The sequence below is a fragment of the Halichoerus grypus genome, chromosome 14 (genome assembly GCF_964656455.1).
Source record: "Halichoerus grypus chromosome 14, mHalGry1.hap1.1, whole genome shotgun sequence".
Lineage (NCBI taxonomy): Eukaryota > Metazoa > Chordata > Mammalia > Carnivora > Phocidae > Halichoerus > Halichoerus grypus.
The window spans coordinates 24,282,361-24,302,731 of NC_135725.1; the positions used below are offsets into that span (position 1 = coordinate 24,282,361).

Below are 20,371 nucleotides of genomic sequence, written 5' to 3' on the forward strand. Positions count from 1 at the left end.
CCTCCCCCTGCTTGTGCTCTCTCTCCCCTCCCCGCCCCCACTCTTAAATAAATAAATAAATAAATAAATAAATAAGTAAGTAAGTAAGTAAGTAAGTAAGTAAGTAAGTAAAATCTTTTAAAAAAAATGATGAGGAAGAGGGAGTCACCTTAAGGGAAAGTATACCTGAAACAAGACTGGCTTTAAGATTAGCTATCAAAACTGGGTACAGGATTCCTGACAGTTTAACTTGTCATATCTACTCCCTGTATAACTGAAATCACCCATAATAAAAAAAATTACAAAAAAAAATTTAAAGGCATAAAATTTTACATACAGTAAAAAAATCCCTCAAAATGAAAACATTTTCAGACATACAAAAACAGATTTTGTTACCTGGCATATACAGACTATAGGAAATGTTAATGTGTTCCTCAGAAGAAAATGACCCTAAATTAAGGAATAAAAAATGGAAAGTATATATACATGGGTAAATCAAAATGAAAACTGATTGTAAAAATAGCATTAAAAATAATGCCTTGTGATATATGAAAGAAAGTCTAGTCCAGAGGCAGGTACATGGGAATTCAACTGTTCTAAGGTCCTTGAACTAACTGGGAAGAAGTACAAGTACTTATTAATTTAGACATTTTATAAATTAAGATGCACATGGTAATCTCTAGAATAACTACTAAAAGAATAGTAAAAACAGCATACATCTACCAACCTAATAAAAGGGATAACTGAAATAATACAAAATAATCTACAACAGAAAAGGCAGTACAGAATAAACAGGAAAAATTTTAAAAATCAAATAGTATAATGGTAAATGTAAACCAAATTTAGCAGCAATTACATAACAGACTGTATGTTAAAAAGACAAAGACTACCAGACTGGATTTAAAAACTCAACTTCATGCTGCTTAAAAATGATATTCCTAAACTGTAAAGAAAAAGAAAGGTTGAAAATAAAAAGAATGGGTGTGACCAAACAAAGTGAGCAAGGCTATTCTAGTCAACAAAACAGACTTTAGTACAAAAGCACCTAGGACATTTCAACGTTCTAAAGTGTTAAATTCACAAGACAAAACTTTAAAATTATACATACATAATAAAACAGCTTCAAAATACATAAAACAAAAACTAAACATAACCACAAAGAAAAACAGACAAATCCAAAAGTACAGTAAGATTTTAGCACATTTACCTCAGTACCTGAAACAGGCCAAAAAAAGAAAAAGAAAAAGAAAAAAATACACACACACACACACACACACACACACACACACACACACACAGGACTTGAACATAATTAACAAATGTCCTAACCGGAATGTATAGAAAACTGCACCCAACAACTGCAGAATAAACATTCCTTTTAAAGTACATTTATAAAATTAGACCATATGCTGTGCCATAAAGCAGGGCAACATATTTCAAGTGAAAATCCTACCAAGCATGTACTATGACCACATGCAAATTAAACAGTACCAAAAAGAGAAATCAATAAAATTCTATACAACTGGAAATGATATCCTAAGCGGAACACAAAAAGATGCAACCATTTTTAAAAAAAGGCACAATAGGGGCGCCTGGTGGCACAGTTGGTTAAGCATCTACCTTCCGTCAGGTCATGATCTTGGGGTCCTGGGAACACGCCCCACATAGGGCTCCCTGCTCAGCGGGGAGTCTGCTTGTCCCTTTCCCTATGCCCCTCCCCCCTAGTGCTCGCAGGCATGCTCCCACGTGCTCTTTCAAATAAAATCTTTAAAGAAAAAAGGCACAATAAATTGAACTATCATTAACAGAGGTAAGCAACAGAGAGAAAACACCTAAAATACCAACAACCAAGAGAGCCTGAATCCAGATTTTACACAGGACATGTACAAATATCAAAACAAAACCCAATTAAAAAATGGTCAAGAGACTAAAATAAGAACTTCACAAAATTAAGTTAAATGGCTAACACAAACGAAAAGCTGCTTTTCCTAATTATTTATCAAACAGGTAACTTCAAACTAAAAACACTGATACACTCACAGAATGGTTCAACTTAAAAGACTAGTACAGAGTGTTCTAGAAGATGTGGAGCAACCAGAATCCTCATACATTACAGATAGAAGTATAGGTTGGTACATTCTGGAAAAATATTTTTTTAAAGATTTTATTTATTTTGAGAGAGAGAATGAGAGAGAGAGAGAGCATGAGAGGGGTGAAGGCCAGAGGGAGAAGCAGACTCCCTGCTGAGCAGGAAGCCCGATGCAGGACTCGTCCTGGGACTCCAGGATCATGACCTGAGCCAAAGGCAGTCGCTTAACCAACTGAGCCACCCAGGCGCCCCTGGAAAAATATTTTGAGGCAGAAGCTGAATTGATCCTTACTCTACTGACCCAACAATTCCACTTACGGGATTTTATCTAACAAATTTACGTATCCATAGGTACACCAAAAGACATGTTCAAGGAAGTTCAAACCAGTATTCTTTGTTATTAGCCAAAAACTTTAAACCCAAGTGTTCTTTAACTGTAGAAGAAACTGTGGTATATTTACTTAATACGGTATTACACACGATGATAACAAATGAACTATAGCTACATGTCATCATGGATCCCTCAATGCAGAGCAAAAGCCAATCACAAATGAAGATAAACTGTGATTTCATTTATATAAAGTTCAAGAAAAGAGGGGCAAAATCCATAGTGTCACAGTGAAAATAGTGGTTACCTATGGGAGGAGGAGGTGATGACAAGGGTGGAACTCTTGGTTCTCAGAGGCACCTAAAGCAATTCAAGTATGAACTCACAGACAAGTTGGAAAGCATTATGTTAGAGACGGTGATAGAGTTCAGCTATAGCTCTAGTACTATACAGAGGAAAACTGTTATCATCTGACAGTCAATTGTAACTCAGTTCTTATTAAAAATAAATTTTAAATTTCAAGCCAATCTCAAAATATTTAGATATTAGAACCACTCCCCAACAGAAGACTAATGTAATCCTGTAGAAGATTAACGTGATTATTCTGGGTAATTATCCAAAGTCTGGAACAAACTAGCAAAAAACAAAGGATTAACTACTCAATTCAGCTGCCCGCTACTCCATAAACCTCACTTTTAATCGTACCATATCAAACAGATATGATACGCTTTTCCAAATATGCTGTATTTTAGAAAACTATGATCCAAATATGATCAATGTAAACAATGTTATGATTTTTTTAATTAACATATAATGTATTGCTTGTTTCAGGGTTACAGGTCTGTGATTCATCAGTTTTACACAATACACAGTGCTCACCACAACACATACCCTCCCCAATGTCCATCACCCAGCCAACCCATCCTTCCCAAACCCCTCCACTCCAGCAAACTTCAGTTTGTTTCCTGAGATTAAGAGTCTATTATTGTTTTGTCTCCCTCTCTGGTTACCTCGTTTCATTTTTTCCTCTCTTCTCCTATGATCCTCTGCCTTGTTTCTCAAATTCCATGTATCAGTGAGATCATATGATAACTGTCTTTCTCTGATTGACTTATTTCGCTTAGCATAATACCCTCTAGTTCCAACCACGTCACTGCAAATGGCAAGATTTCATTTTTTGACAGCTGGATAATATTCCACTGTGTATATATACCACATCCTCTTGATCCATTCACCTGTCGATCGACATCTGGGCTCTTTTCATAGTTTGGCTATTGTGGAGGTGCAGGTGCCCCTTTGGATTACTAGATTTGTATCTCTGGGGTAAATACCCAGTAGTGCAATTGCTGGGTTGTAAGGTAACTCTATTTTCAACTTTTTGAGGAACCTCCATGCTGTTTTCCAGAGTGGCTGCACCAGCTTGCATTCCCACCAACAGTGTAGGAGGGTTCCCCTTTCTCTGCATCCTCAACATCTGTCATTTCCTGACTTGTTAATTTTAGCCATTCTGACTGGTGTGAGGGGGTATCTCATTGAGCTTTTGATTTGGATTTCCCTGATGCCAAGTGATGTTGAGCACTTTTTCATGTGTCTGTTGGCCATTTAGATATCTTCTTTGCAGAAATGTCTGTCCATGTCTTCTGCCCATTTCTTGATTGGATTATTTGTTCTTTGGGTGTTGAGTTTTTTATAGATTTTGGATACTAACCCTTTATCTGATATGTCATTTGCAAGTATCTTCTCCCATTCTGTCAATTGTCTTTCGGTTTTGTTGACTGTTTCCTTTGCTGTGCAAAAGCTTTTTATCTTGAAGTCCCAACAGTTCATTTTTGCCCTTGCTTCCCTTGCCTTTGGCGATGTGTCTAGAAGAAGTTGCTGCAGCTGAGGTCAAAGAGGTTGCTACCTGTGTTCTCCTTTAGGATTCTGATGGATTCCTGTCTCCCATTTAGGTCTTTCAACCATTTTGAGTCTATTTTTGTGTGTGGTGTACGGAAATGGTCCGGTTTCATTCTTCTGCATGTGGCTGTCCAATTTTCGCAGCACCATTTGTTGAAGGGACTGTCTTTTTTCCATTGGACATTCTTTCCTGCTTTGTCAAAGATTAGTCGACCATTGAGTTGAGGGTCCATTTCTGGGCTCGCTATTCTGTTCCATTGATCTAGGTGTCTGTTTTTGTGCCAGTACCATACTGTCTTGGTGGTGACACCTTTGTAATAGAGCTTGAAGTCCAGAATTGTGATGCCACCAGCTTTGCTTTTCTTTTTCAATGTTCCTCTGCCTATTCGGGGTCTTTTCTGGTTCCATACAAATTTTAGGATTATTTGTTCCATTTCTTTGAAAAAAGTTGATGGTATTTTGATAGGGATTGCATTAAATGTGTAGATTGCTCTAGGTAGCATAGATATTTTTTTAAAGATTTTATTTATTTGACAGAGAGTGAGAGAGCACGCAGGCACAGGCAGAGGGAGTGACAGGCAGAGGAAGAGGGAGTAGCAGGCTCCCCGCAGAGCAGGGGGAGCCCAATACGGGACTCGATCCCAGGACCCCGGGATCATGACCTGAGCAGAAGGCAGTCGCTTAACCAACTGAGCCATCCAGGCGCCCCCAGACATTTTAACAGTATTTGTTCTTCTAATCCATGACCATGGAATGTTTTTCCATTTCTTTGTGTCTTCCTCAATTTCTTTCATGAGTGTTCTATAGTTTTCTGAGTACAGATCCTTTGCCTCTTTGGTTAGATTTATTCCTAGGTATCTCATGGTTTTGGGTGCAATTGTACATGGGATCGACTCCTTAATTTCTTTCTTCTGTCTCGTTGCTGGTATACAGAAATGCAACTGATTTCTGTGCACTGATTTTATATCCTGACACTTTACTGAATTCCTGCATGAGTTCTAGCAGTTTTGGGTGTGGAGTCTTTTGGGTTTTCCACATAAAGTATCATGTCATCTGCAAAGAGTGAGAGTTTGACTTCTCTGCCAATTCGGATGCCTTTTATTTCTGTTTGTTGTCTGATTGCTGAGGCTATGACTTCTAGTACTATGTTGAACAGCAGTGGTGATAGTGGACATGGACATCCCTGCCGTGTTCCTGACCTTAGGGGAAAAGTTCTCAGTTTTTCCCCATTGAGAATGGATACTTGCTGTGGGTTTTTCATAGATGGCTTTTATGATATTGAGGTATGTACCCTCTATCCCTACACTCTGAAGAGTTTTAATCAAGAAAGGATGTTGTACTTTATCAAATGTTTTTTTCTGCATCTATTGAGAGGATCATATGGTTCTTGTCCTCTTTTATTAATGTACTGTATCACATTGATTGCTTTGCGGATGCTGAACCAACCTTGCAGCCCAGGAATAAATCCCACTTGGTCGTGGTGAATAATCCTTTTAATGTACTGTTGGATCCTGTTGGCTAGTATTTTGGTGAGAATTTTTGCATCCATGTTCATCAGGAATATTGGTCTGTAATTTTCCTTTTTGGTGGGGTCTTTGGTTTTGGGATCAAGGTAATGCTGGCCTCATAAAATGAGTTTGGAAGTTTTCCTTCCATTTCTATTTTTTGGAACAGCTTCAGAAGAATAGGAATAGTTATTAATTCTTCTTTGTTTGGTAGAATTCCCCTGGGAAGCCATCTGGCCCTGGGCTCTTGTTTGCTGGGAGATTTTTTTTTTTTTTTTTAAGATTTTATTTATTTGACAGAGAGCGAGCACAAGCAGGTGGAGTGGCAGAGGGAGAGGGAGAAGCAGACTCCCCGCTGAGCAGGGAGCCCAATGTGGGGCTCGATCCCAGGACCCTAGGATCATGACCTGAGCTGAAGGCAGTCGCTTAACCAACTGAGCCACCCAGGTGCCCCTGTTGGGAGATTTTTGATGCCTGCTTCAATTTCCTTGCTGATTATGGGTCTGTTCAGGTTTTCTATTTCTTCCTGGTTCACTTTTGGTAGTCTATACATCTCTAGGAATGCATCCATTTCTTCCAGATTGTCTACTGTGTTGGCACATAGCTGCTCATAATATGTTCTTATAGTTGTTTGTATTTCTTTGGTGTTGGTTGTGATCTCTCCTCTTTCATTTATGATTTTATTTATTTGGGTCATTTCTCTTTTCTTTTTGATAAGTCTGGCCAGGGGTTTATCAATCTTATTAATTCTTTCAAAGAACCAGCTCCTAGTTTCGTTGATCTGTTCTACTGTTCTTTTGGTTTCTATTTCATTGATTTCTGCTCTTCTCTTTATTATTTCTCTTCTCCTGCTGGGTTTAGGCTTTATTTGCTGTTCTTTCTCCAGCTCCTTTAGGTGTAGGGTTAGGTTGTGTACTTGAGACCTTTCTCGTTTCTTGAGAAAGGCTTGTATTGCTATATACTTCCCTCTTAGGACCACCTCTGCTGCATCCCAAAGGTTTTGAACAGTTGTTTTCATTTGTTTCCATGAATTTTTTAAATTCTTTTTAAATTTCCCAGTTGACCCATTCATTCTTTAGTAGGATGCTCTCTAGCCTCCATGTATTTGAGTTCTTTCCAACTTTCTTCTTGTGATTGAGTTCGAGTTTCAAAGCATTGTGGTCCGAAAATATGCAGGGAATGATCCCAATCTTTTGGTACCGGTTGAGACCTAATTTGTGACCCAGGATGTGATCTATTCTGGAGAATGTTCCATGGGCACTAGAGAAGAATGTGCATTGTTGCTTTGGGGTGGAATGTTCTGAATATATCTGTTAAGTCCAACTGGTCCAGTGTGTCATTTAAAGCCCTTATTTCCTTGCTGATCTTTTTAGATGATCTGTCCATTTCAGTGAGGGGGGTGTTAAAGTCCCCTACTATTATTGTATTGTTGTCAATGTGTTTCTTTGATTTTGTTATTAATTGGCTGCTCCCATGTTAGGGGCATAAATATTTACAACTGTTAGATCTTCTTATTGGATACACCCTTTATGATACAGTGTCCTTCCTCATCTCTCTCTCTCTCTTTTTTTTAAGATTTTATTTGACAGAGAGAGACCTAGCGAGAGAGGGAACACAAGCAGAAGGAGTGTGAGAGGGAGAAGCAAGCTTCCTGCTGAGCAGGGAGCCCGATGCGGGGCTCGATCCCAGGATCCTGGGATCATGACCTGAGCCGAAGGCAGATGCTTAACGACTGAGCCCCCCAGACGCCCCCCTTCCTCATCTCTTATTACAGTCTTTGGTTTAAAATCTAATTTATCTGATATAAGGATTGCCACCCCAGCTTTCTTTTGATGTCCATTAGCATGATAAATGGTTTTCCACCCCCTTGCTTTAAGTCTGGAGGTGTCTTTGGGTCTAAAATGAGTCTCTTGCAGACAGCGTATCGATGGGTCTTGTTTTTTTATCCAATTTGATGCCCTGCGTCTTTTGCTTGGGGCATTTAGCCCATTTACAATCAGGGTAACTATTGAAAGATATGAATTTAGTGCCATTGTATTGCCTGTAAGGTGACTGTTACTGTATATTGTCTCTGTTCCTTTCTGGTCTATGTAACTTTTGTGCTCTCTTTGTGCTTAGAGGACCCCTTTCAATATTTCTTGTAGGCCTGGTTTGGTGATCGCAAATTCTTTTAGTTTCTGTTTGTCCAGGAAGCTTTTATTTACTCCTTCTATTTTCAATGACACCCTAGCTGGATAAAATATTCTTGGCTGCATATTTTTCTCATTTAGTACCCAACAATGTTATGTTTTTATGGAATGGCCAAAACTCTACATACTTCAGATTTCCTTGAACTCCTATTCTGCACTATTTAGGTAGAGGGAAACAGTTTCAGCTTCTAGTGGCTTCAAAATATCAAAATTTTCTAACATTTGAACTTTACTTCCATGTCTGATGTCTGTTTTATTTACTATTTTTTTGAACACAACAAGAAAAAATTAGAGGCTAAGTAGTATTAACAACAACAAAAACAATTAGCAATCTTGAAAACTGTCAAAGCCATTTTACATAGTGACAGTCCACAGATACTATTTCTCTGCAGAAACATAAAACTTATGCAACAAATTATATAAAATGTTTCCATCTATCTAGGGAAGAATCTTAACCATAAGGGCGAGATTTTTGTAATTTCCTTTACTTATTTCTGGACTATCCAGATAGATATTCTTATTTTTGTCCTAAGGCCCATGTTGCCACCACTAACTCAAAAATGAAAAATATAAGCTAGAATGGGCCTCTAACGATCCACGTTTCCTATAAATGTATGTTTCCTACTCTACTCTTGCACTGACAACCTACAGTAATAACCAACGAGCCAAACAGTTGAAAAACTTAGAAGTACTAGACATTTTCCCAATAACCAGAAGAATCAAAATTCTAACATACTTCAAATAATTTGAAATCAACCCAGCATGGGGGCACCTGGGTGGCTCAGTCGTTAAGTGTCTGCCTTCGGCTCAGGTCGTGATCCCAGGGTCCTGGGATCGAGCCCTGCATTGGGCTCTCTGCTCAGCGCGAAGCCTGCGTCTCCCTCTCCCACTCCCCCTGCTTGTGTTCCCTCTCTCGCTGTGTCTCTGTCAAATAAACAAATAAAATCTTTAAAAAAAAAAAAAAGAAATCAACCGAGCATGTACAAAACAACCGTCACTAGCCACTTCTTTCAACATCATCCAAAGTCAGGTGTTTCACATCAACAGATTCTCCAGCTACTTTAAGTTTACCCGAGTGATCACCAAAATTATTTTCCATTCTATTGAATATAATGTAACTTTTTTTAAATGCTGAGTTACTGTTGCACATATCAACTGCTGTTCTGCAATACAATGATACTGTTCCAGACTCTGGAGGTGTCCTTTATCTGCTTTTTTGCCAGACTGTGAGTTCGTACCTTGACAGCATATCCCCCCTTCCCCCTAAATTTGCTATTTTTAATCAGGAGGAAGAGGCAAATAAGTAATCAAGAATTAGAAAGCCATAAAATAGAATGCTGAGATACTTTGAAATGCTCTCCCGACATGAAAACGTGGGATCTGGTATATCAAATGTTATGACACCAATCTCAGCTGTTGAGGGCCCACTTCACTTATTTCTTGTTCTTGATTGGGGGAATAAAGAGACACACATACAGGTGGAGTGAGGAGAGGGAACAAAGTGGTAAGAAAAAAAGAATGTTTTTGAAACATTTAGACCTGAATTCAAATCTTGGTTTTGCCACTTTCCAGTTGTGACCTTGAGGATGTTACCTAAGGATCTCTGACCCTAGGTTCCCTCAACAGTAAAATGGAGATAATATTTATTCTGCAAGGCTGATATGAGAGTTAAGAGAAGTATGTGAAGTACCTCGGGGCAGAATACTCACACTCATGCAAACACTCAAATATTCTACCCTAATTATGTGAAGATAAACTTTGAATTATAACCACTTTTTAAAATTAAGTTAACCTAATAAATAAATAAATAAATAAAATTAAGTTGATCTGACTTTTAAATCCGCTAAAAGAAATACTGTCATCCTTTACATCTATCCCACAATCCAAACCTGCCTTTAGCTGTCTGTGTCTGCTCTTATTAAGTATCCTCAGAAAAAAATAAATTTTGCAACTTTAAAAAATAAAGCTCTGAATATTAAAACATACACATTAATTGTATTCCTTGCAGAACCTCATATTAATAGCATTTAGCAAGAATTTTCTAAATAGTTGTTTGAATAATATACTACATTCAAACATTTGCTATTTTAGTATTTTAAGTCACAAGTCTTTTAATCAGTTCCTCACTCAACATTGCTAATCTCCTGAAAAGAATCATACTCAATAAATCATCCTATGTAATAGTTCATCCAGTTATCACTCTCCAAATACCTGATGTCCAAGTAAACTTAATTAGTATCTTCATTAAAAAACACTGCATAAATCTAACACAAAGATGTAGAGTATGAGACATAACTAGAGACATGAGCAGCTATATGGGAAAAGGGCACCTTCTTATAAATATAAAATTGAACACTCAGCCATAAATGTCATACTGCATTAGCCATAAAATGTACTATTCTGAAAAAGACTTTCTATGGTAAGAATAACAAACTAAATGTTTAATTATTCACATGCTAGGATACTATTCAAGCTTCCTTCTACTACAAAAAAAATAAGACTCAATTCACTGGCAAATAAAAGGGTGCAGGAGGAAAGAAACCAATACAAGTAGAGCATATAAACCCTGAGCCAGGTACTTTATACATATTGTCTCATGAAATCCTCCATACAATCTAGTGAATCAAGTATTATATCACATGTTAAAAATGCTGCCAGTGAGGCTCAAAGGAGTAAAGCACCTTGCTCAAAAATCTCTCCAATCCCAATGTTCATGTTCTCTCCAAAATGCAGACCACATTTCAACATACTTAAATTAATATGCCAATACACACTCCCCCCTTTCTCAAAATCCTAACAAAACTTTTATGAATAATAAATAAATAATAGTGAAGTTAGTTCCACATATGCCAATATGGAAAGACCACAAACAAGTGAAAAGAAAGTAAAGCAAAGTGTAATGATCTATCTGCTTAACAAGAATAAACAGAAAATTACATATGGGTATATAGATAAAGACTTTTCTGAACAGAATCACCAGAAGAGTTTTAAAGGCTATAAAATTTTTTTACCAAAAATCATTATACCCAAGTCTCAACCCTAGAAATCTGTAGCAGCTGCTTAACCAGTAATAAATAAACCAAGCAGTCTAAGGAGTTATCAGTAAGAAATCAAACTAGCTCATGATGGCATAAGTTTACCTGTAAAGACCAGAGTTCAGATCTTCTGGGGTAATGAAAATATTTTGCAAAGTACAGGCACACATATATATACTTTATCATACTTATGAGTGGAATGCTAACCCAAAACTTTTTGCATCAAACAGCAGATTTACAGAAGATACCAACTTTGGTCTCTAAAAAAATTCCAATCCTAATTTAATGAAATTTTCTTTTTTTAAACAGTGGAAGCTGCTCTTACAGAAAAACAACAGAAATAATGCCATTAGACACTTAATTAAACTAAACACAAACATCACATTTTTCTAAGTAAATCACAGTTAAAAATATCCCCCAAATAAGTACAAAATATTGCAAATAAATCTTTAAAACACTATTTGCTCACTCAGTAAATACCTGCATTACACAATAGGTGCCAAGCACCATGGGATTAGGAGGTAAGCAAAACAGCCTTGCAAATTCAATATGGGATGGGAAAGATAAAGTACATATAATCACAAAATGGTATCACAAATTAGAATTGTTGAACTCATTTAGATTGGTGAGCCCAAACTCTGATAAACTAACATTTAAATAAACTAACATTTAAATAAACTTTAATCACTATACTGTACACCTGAAATTAATATTGTACTATATGCTAACTGGAATTTAAATAAAAACTTTAAAAAATATAAATAAACAAACTTTAAGGCTGAAAAACCCAGCCAGAGAAAAGTCAAGGCAGCCTGGAGTAGTGGTTAGATGTGGGCTCCAAAGTTAGTCACTGGATTTGAACCTAGGCTCCACTATTTAATGGGTATCTGAATTTGATCACGTTATTAACCTAAGTCTGTTTCTTCTTTTTCTTTTTTTTTTATAAGATTTGTTTATTTGAGAGAGAGAGAGCAGGGGGGAGGGACAGAGAGAGAGGAATCTCCCAAGCAGACTCCACACTAAGCACAGAGCCCAATGCAGGGCTCGATCTCATGACCCTGAGATCACTACCTGAGCTGAAACCAAGAGTCAGTCACTTAACTGACTGAGTGAGCCACCCAAGTGCCTCTGTTTCTTCATTAAAAAAAAAAAAAGGGTTAATAATGCTTTCATCATAAAGTTGTGAAACTTAAAAAAAAATAATGTATTACACCTTGATAAGTCTAGAATAAGTACTAGCTATTCTGTTACTGTCATTAGCAGCATTTGCAAAGGCCCAGAAAGGGAAAGAGCTAGTGAGTGATAGCTAGGGAAAAAGAAGACATACAAATGGCTAAAATGTAGTGAATAATAGAGGAGAGGTAAGTAAGGAGCAAGACATGAAGACTCTATTAACTGTGCTATGTAATTCAGAAGTCTGCGGCCACACATGGTTAGTCCAAATTGAGATGTGTTTTAAGTATAAAATACACTCCAGATTTTGAAGACTTAGTATTTTAAAAAAAGGAAATATATCTCAACTTTTTATGTCTATTTACATGTTGAAATAACATTTAGGACATCCTGGGTTCAATAAAACATATTATTAAAATTACAATACCCAAAAGGTAGAACAATGCAGTGTCCATCATCCGATGAATGGATAAACAAAATGTGGCAAATACATACAATAGAATATTACTCAGCCTTAAAAAGGAAGGAAATTCTGACATCTGCTACAACATGGATGAAACATGAGGACATTATATTAAGTGAAATCAGTCATAAAAGGACAAATACTTATGATTCCACTTTTATGAGATTCGTAGATTAGTCAAATTCAGAGAGAGGAAGTAGAATGCTTGTTGCCAGGGGCTGGTGGGAGGGGAATGGGGTTATTGTTTAATAGGTACAGTACCTCAGTTTTGCAAGATGAAAAAAATTCTAGAGATGGATGGTGGTAACGGTTGCACAACAATGCAAATATATTTAATGCCACTGAATTGTACACTTAAGAATGGTTAAGATGGTAAATTTTGTGTGTATTTTACAATTAAAAATTTTCACTTTTAAGTGAATATGAAAAAATTTAAATTCCGTACGCCTTGCATTAAATTTCTATTATATAGCACTGTATTTAAGCCATGATAAAATTTTCCAGTGAGAAGGGTTTCGAGCACCCATGTGACAGGATCTAGAACAGTAAGCTCTAATGCCCTAAGGCAGAAGTCAGCAAACTTTCTGTAAAGGGCTGAAGAATAAGTATTTTCAGTTCTGTGGGCCATATGGTTATTCTGAAAGCAGTCATAGATAATAACGTAAGTGAATGGACATGGTGGATTTGGCCCACTATCATTGGCTGACCCCTGCGTTAAGGCATTGTAATCAATGACTCCTACCAGCTGAGACTGCTAAATTTTCAGGAATTCTGTGAGCCAGTTTAATATTGGTAGCTTAATATCTGCCATGGTTAAGTGTACACCATGAAAATCAGCAAACACTACAAAACAGTGCCGTTTTTCCTGAAGAAGTGGTTGACAAACATTTACCAACACACCACCGACTATATTTACTTCTTTCCAATGCATTTAATTAGTTGTCAGGGCACTTGGGTGGCTCAGTCAGTTAAGCATCCCACTCTTGATTACGGCTCAGGTCCTGATCTCAGGGTCCGGAGATCCAGCCCTGCAACAGGCTCTGCGCTCAGCGTGGAGTCTGCTTGAGATTGTCTCCCCTTTCCTCTCCCCCCTTCTGTCCCCTCTCCCCACTCACGTGCATGCTCCTTCTCTCAAATAAATAAAATCTTAAAAAAATAAAAAATAAAATTATAGTAGTCGTGAGCCATCTTTGAGAAAAATGGATAGTCATTCAACAGTCATTCTGTGTTCTGTGGTTCAGATGAAGATGACCAGCTAAGAACGGCTGTTCTAGAAGAATTATGTTCCAGCAACCAGAAACAAAAGTGAACATCTGAAGCACTCAAGAGCTATGGAGAATGATAACCTAAGGGGAGAGCAATTTAAGACAAGCTGTGAGAAGGGCAGGAAGCCATGAGATAATGTATATACTGCACCCAATGAAGGTTTAATAAGTGGCAGTTATTATTAAATACATATTACTGTGCGTAATGGTTTAGATTCACCTGTAAACAAATATTTACTGAACCCATACTGTGTGCTATGCTTTGGTAACACAATGGTGAACAAAGATCATCTTTAACAGAAGAAATAAGCATTAATCAAATAACCACATAAACATTGAATTTAAATTGTGATGAATTATGACCAAAAAACAGAGTGCTGTGAGAAAATACAACAGGGAATCCCAATCTAGTCTAGACAATCAGGGATACTTTTCTGAGAAAGTGACCTTTTCACTGATTTAAGGTATGGGTGGAAACAGGCAGAGTAGGAGCCATTCCAGGTAGCGCGAACAAATTGCAAAGAAGTCCTGAGGCAGGAAAAAAAAATGTAACAACAGGTCAAGGAACTAAAAAGTCAATATGGCAAGAGTAAGTGACCAAGGAGGAAAGAACACATCAGAATGGAGAGGTAGGCAGGAGCTGTAAGCACGTATGTAAGTCTAAGATCTGTGGGGAGCTATTAGTTTTAAGTAGAGGATAACATGATCTGATTAACATTTTTCAGAGACTGCTGTAGGAATGAATGTTGGAGGGGGGGGAGTGAGGTGGGGAGACTCACCAGCAAACTCCTATAGTTTTCAGGCAAGAGACAATGGCAACTTAATGGAATCAATCCTCAATCTTAGAAGTACCTACTTAATCTATTAAATACTCGAGCAATTTTTGGTCTTAGGACACCACTCTTATAAATTTGAAGCCCGAGTTTTTGTTTATGAACATATTTATATCTACTGATGTTTGCTATATTAAAAATTAAAACTGAGGCATCTTTAAAAAAATTCATTTAAAAATAAACTCATACATGTTAATATAAATAACATTCTTATGAAAAGTAACTATGTTTCCCCAGTGTGAAAAGTAGCATTGTTTTAAATTTTTGCAAATCACTTTAGTCTAATAGAAGACAGCTGGATTTTCACATCTGTTGCGATATCCCACATCTTACAGCGTCCAAGAAAGTGTGCTATTGATTTTTGAAAGAATTAGAGTGAAAAACACAACAGAATTATTGTGAAAATAGTTTTGATCTCACGGTCCTCCTAGAAGGGGTTTGGGGACCAACCCCCGACCACACTGAGTCATGTAATCACAATGAGATGCACTTCACAGTAACTAGGATGGCAATAATCAAAGACAGACAATAACAAGTGTTCCAGGGAATGCAGAGTAATTGGAATCCTCTTGCACTGCTAATGGGAATATAAAATGGCGCAGTCACTTTGGAAAATAGTTTGGCAGTTCCTCAAAAAGTTAAAACACAGAGCTACCACATGACCCAACATTTCCACTCACAGGTACACACTCAAAAGAAATACAAAAGCATACGTCCACACAAAAATTTTTGAGTTATTCACAGAGACATTATTCAGACTGGTCAAAAAGAAACAACCCAAATGATTAATAGCTGATGAATGGAGAAATAAAATGAGAAATACATCCATTCAATGGGATATTATTCAGCAATAAAAGAACTGATCCATACTACAACAACACAGATGAACCTTTAAAACATTACACTAAGTGAAAGAACCCAGTCACAGGTTTTCAAAATCTTTACACTTTCAGCACATTTCAAATCAATCCAACTGGGGCACCTGGGTGGCTCAGTTGTTAGGCGTCTGCCTTGGCTCGGGTCATGATCCCAGGGTCCTGGGATCGAGACCCACCCATATCAGGCTCCCTGCTCAGCGGGGAGTCTGCTTCTCCCTCTCCCACTCCCCCTGCTTGTGTTCCCGTCTCTCTCTGTCAAATAAATAAATAAAATCTTAAAAAAAAAAAAAAATCAATCCAACCACATTTTAAGTATTTAATAGTTCAGATGTGGCTGGTAGTACCAAAGTGGACAGTGCTTTTCTAGATCTATCATAAAGTATAATGTTAAATGGTGTTTGTGTTAACGATCCTGACACAGCAATTTCCCTTAGCAAGAAAAGGCTCAAATCTATGCAATACAGTATTTATGTTATGTCTAAGTATATTAATACTTCTCTAAAAGTTTCAAGCAATGAAAATGTTTTCTGAAATTAGAATATATGTTGCCTGAATATTTCAGGTAACTGTAATCCAAATCTTACACTATAACCTAGAGAGCTATAAAATCCCAGAACAAGCTAATTAGATGTTACCTGGAAGCTCCCTTCCATTCTCTGCACTAATTTTAATGAATGACTTGACACACTACACCCCCACCCCCACCCCACTTTGGACTTCATCTCCCTTGTTGACACTTGGAAGTCCTCAAACTGTTTCCCATAGTAGATAATGAATAATTAATAGGAAAAAAAAGTCTCCTACACAGGGACCCTGTGCCAATACACACAACTTATCTATTCTTTTAATCTACTTACTTATATTACGAAAACCCCTATTTACAAAACCACCTCGAAACACACATGGTTAAGTTTATATTCTAACTACCCTTAACTAGAAATTTAAACATTACTCAATTGACTGCTCAATGAAAAGTAAATTTCACTTTAACTTCAAAAAAAGTGTTATTATTATCAACCCCAAACAAGTAACACTAATACCAACTGGATTAAGGTATCCTGTTTGTGCCTATTAGTCATATACACTCAAACAGAACCTGAGAATAAAATAAGAAAATTAGTTACCACCTTACAACATATTTTAGAACTGACCCAGAAAGTTTAATATAATTTATTCATATAAATACTATTTCAGTATATAAGAGAATTTACATTATACAGAAACACTTACTGAAAGAGATTCTAAACTGCAGAATATGGAACTTGCCTGATAGAAAGCCTAAGCCTTCAATATTTTCTTTTTCTAAGTCTTTTGCCTACCATACCCTCTTTATCTCTAAAATTAGATAAAAATTTTCAGGACCAAATATTTTCCAATTTTTTACTGAGCATTTTTACGGAACATGGAATCTTAATGTCATTAAATATATTTTAATGACAAATTTTACTTGGTAACAAATAGTTTAAGTCTATCAAACCCTTTAAGAAAAATTTACGTTACAAAATGACATACTTTCTTGTGCTTCAAGTAGAATTTACAAATCATCTGAAAACTGCTTTTCTTATACTCACACATTTTTCCTGTATGTGTTTCCCTTAAGAGACCCCACAGATAGTTAACTTGTCTTCAGGTTCTTGGTGCAGTGTTACATGTTTTTTTAATCATGTTTTCTGCTTCAATAGAAAGCATTTTTCAGAATAAAAATTCAACTGCCATCAGAATAAGCTGCTTTGGAAAAGCTTTAATTTAACCAATTTACTTTGGTTACAGAAGAGTAAGATTAAAACTTCCACAGACTTTAAAATTCTAATGTCACCATCACAAAAAGTAAAAAACAAACCCTCACAGACAGAACACCATAAAATGACTTAAGTGAATTTTTCTATTTATAAAATATTGACTCTTTCTTCCTAATCTTTTACAATAAAGTGCTGAAAAGCAGGTAGGAAAGTAGAGACCTGAACTAGGAATCCTAGAAAGAAGACCCAAGGGCTTCAAAAGCTAATATGGCTACACATACACTAGAAGAGCTAAAATGAAAAAGACTGACACTATCAAATGCTAGCAGGGATATGGAGCAACAGGAACTCCCAAGCACCTCTGCTGGAACCGTAGGACGTTAGAACTCTTCAAAAACATAGTTTCTTATAAAACTAAGCCTATAGCTATCCTATCACCCAGTCATTCCACTTCCAAGTATTTAACAGAAGAAACACATCTGTCCAACAAAAAAAATTTGTACAAGAGGGTTCATAGCAACCAACTGCAAGAAGACCAGGTGGCCCTCAACAGGAGAGTGCATTAATTATGGCATAGTCATACAGTGGAAAACACAGCAATAAGAAGAAATTACTGGTATACACAAGAAAGAATCTCAAAAACATTACGCTGAGTGAAAAAACCTTACCGAAGAGAGTACATACTATATAACCCCACTTATGTGAAGTTCTAGAACAGGCAAAACTAATGGTGAAAAAAAATCAAATCAATGGTGGATGGAGGGGAGTGGGACTGAACGAACTAGGAAAGGCCAAGAGAGAACTTTCTAGTCAACTATAAAGTTCTACATCTTGATAAAGCTTTTGGATCATACAGGTGCATGTATTTGTGAAAAACATTTAATGGTATTTGCAACTTACTCTGAAATGCCTCCAAAAAACAAAAGGAACCAATACGTGATTAGTTGTGTGATAGAGCAAATACAGCAAAATGTCAATTGTAGATCATGCACATGTGAATATTCACTGTACCATTCTTTCAACTTTCCTGTATGTTGGAAAACATAAAAATGTTAAAGGAAATTTTTATATAATTGAGGACATCCCCCCTACCACCAAAAGGTGATTCAGTAAGTGGTGAAAGTTTCTCACTTGATGGTACACTCTATTTAATGCTTCACAAAACACACCACCTTTCAGAACTATATAAACCAATACTCCATTTACTGTTCCTGAGGAAACTCACATGTACATCTCAGGAACTGTTTCCTCATAGACTTCACATTATTTTAGATCGTCAGAGATCAATTCAACAATTATGAAAAATATCCTGGGATGTACATTCAACAATAAGCTAACGCAAATTTGAATTCTTCAAGATTTTTAATTTAACAGCCAAGTTTGTATACCTGAACAGATTTTAAGTAGTAAGTTATTTGGTAATATTCTCCATTAACTCCAATTTTGTTCTCTTTTATTCGATTGCAACTGCTAATATCTGCAAAACGTGGCTACCATCCCTCTAAAATCAAACAAAAACCTTCCCAATGACTGGCACCTAAGGAAGGGATGAGAGATAAATACACTGAAAAGGAAACAGCAAGTCATCAATGAAAAGTCATCCACCTTTCTCCTTAAGCCTAGTATTATTAACATGTGGCTGAAAACAATTTCTACGTCATGGTTAATTTTTTCTTGAAGACTGGAAGGCAGGACAAAATTCAGCAATCAAAACGCAAAACTAAATGTACACGTGCTCCTCGCCCCAAAATCTACCTTAATCCGCAGGCAGGTAAAACAATGAGCACCCCCCCTTCTTTTTTTTAATTCATGAGACAAAACCGCAGAGGAGGCTAAAGCGAACCCTCGCCCCAGCCCAGCCTCCACCCCGCCCGGAGCGCGGCGGTGGTCCCTTTCCTTTGTGAGGAGCCGGAGGGAGGCGGCGAGGGGCGGGGAGCTGGGGGAGGAGGCTGGTGGTCGGCCGACGCGGGAGCAGGAGGAGGGCGCGGAGGGAAGCGGCGTCCGCGCGTCCCACAAACAGGCCGCGGGGCCCCGCCACAAGCCTCTGCGGTGTCCCAAGGAGCACACCCAGGAACTTGGGTGTGATCTAATTCGAAAAGAGACCCGCGAGAAGTGCCCAGGGCACCTCGGGGGACGATCCCCTCCCAGACCCTTCCAAAACCGTCTCCTCCTGCCGCGGGCGGAGGTCCTGCCGCCACCCCCACCCCGGGCCCCAGGCCAGGGCGGCCCTCACCTGCTGGACGGAGCTATTCTCGGGCACAGCGAACTCCTCCTTCTCCTTCGGGGTCTTCACGGTGACTTTCATGATCTTGGGCTCCGCAGAGGCAGCGGCCGCGGGGGCGCCGGCACCTTCGGCCGCGGCGGCGCTGTCCTGGGAGCTCGGAGGGCCGCCGCTTTCACCACTCTCGGCCATGGCGGCGGCGGCGGTGACTCAGGCGCGCAGGAGGGAGCGGGCGAGCGAGGGGGAGCCAGCAGACGGCAGAGCCGGCCGGCCCGGGCAGCGGAGAATGCGGGGCACGCCGCCTCAGTGACAACGGGTGCAAGGCCGCCCTGGCAGGCGAGAGGCCGCGGAGCTCGGTGTGGGCTCCGGCGCAGGTCCGCGTCGGGCGTTCGGCAGCCGCCGTGTGTTCAGACGCCGCTCGGTCGCAGCGACATCCGCAGCCGCCGCCGCTCTTCCTCCTCCCCGCCCCTCCCCCCACGTCCCTGGGCCGGCGCCGCGCGGGGCACGCCGGGTAACTCGGCTGGCTGCGTCGCCGAGTCATGCCCGGCCGGCCCCGCTGCCACCTCCGGCTGCCTTTTTTTCCCTCTCCCGCTCCATTCCTCAGAGGGTAGGCGCAGCCAGAGTGGAGGACTAAAAGCAAAACGGGGTGGGAGAAATCAGTTCATTTCCTTTCATCCCCCAACCAAACAATAAATTAGGGGGTTCTGGGAGGCGCTGTAACGGCGCGATGTGATGACCTCACGGCTAGCGAAATTACTAGAAAGGGGGCTCGACCACT

At 38.7% G+C, this 20,371-nt stretch overlaps 1 protein-coding gene across 2 annotated transcripts in view; it reads right to left on the bottom strand.

Moving 5' to 3' along the window:
• Nucleotides 1–20,086, bottom strand: part of UBQLN1 (ubiquilin 1) — a 51,472-nt gene extending 31,386 nt beyond the window's left edge. Inside the window, exon 1 of one of the 2 annotated variants that reach the window (XM_036090579.2) lies at nucleotides 19,606–20,086. In XM_036090579.2, the coding sequence (XP_035946472.1) occupies nucleotides 19,606–19,785 (180 nt within the window). In that variant the 5' untranslated portion in view covers nucleotides 19,786–20,086. The remainder of the gene's footprint in view (nucleotides 1–19,605) is intronic. The other variant, XM_036090578.2, reaches the window with a different exon arrangement.
• Between the last annotated feature and the right edge of the window lie 285 nt (nucleotides 20,087–20,371).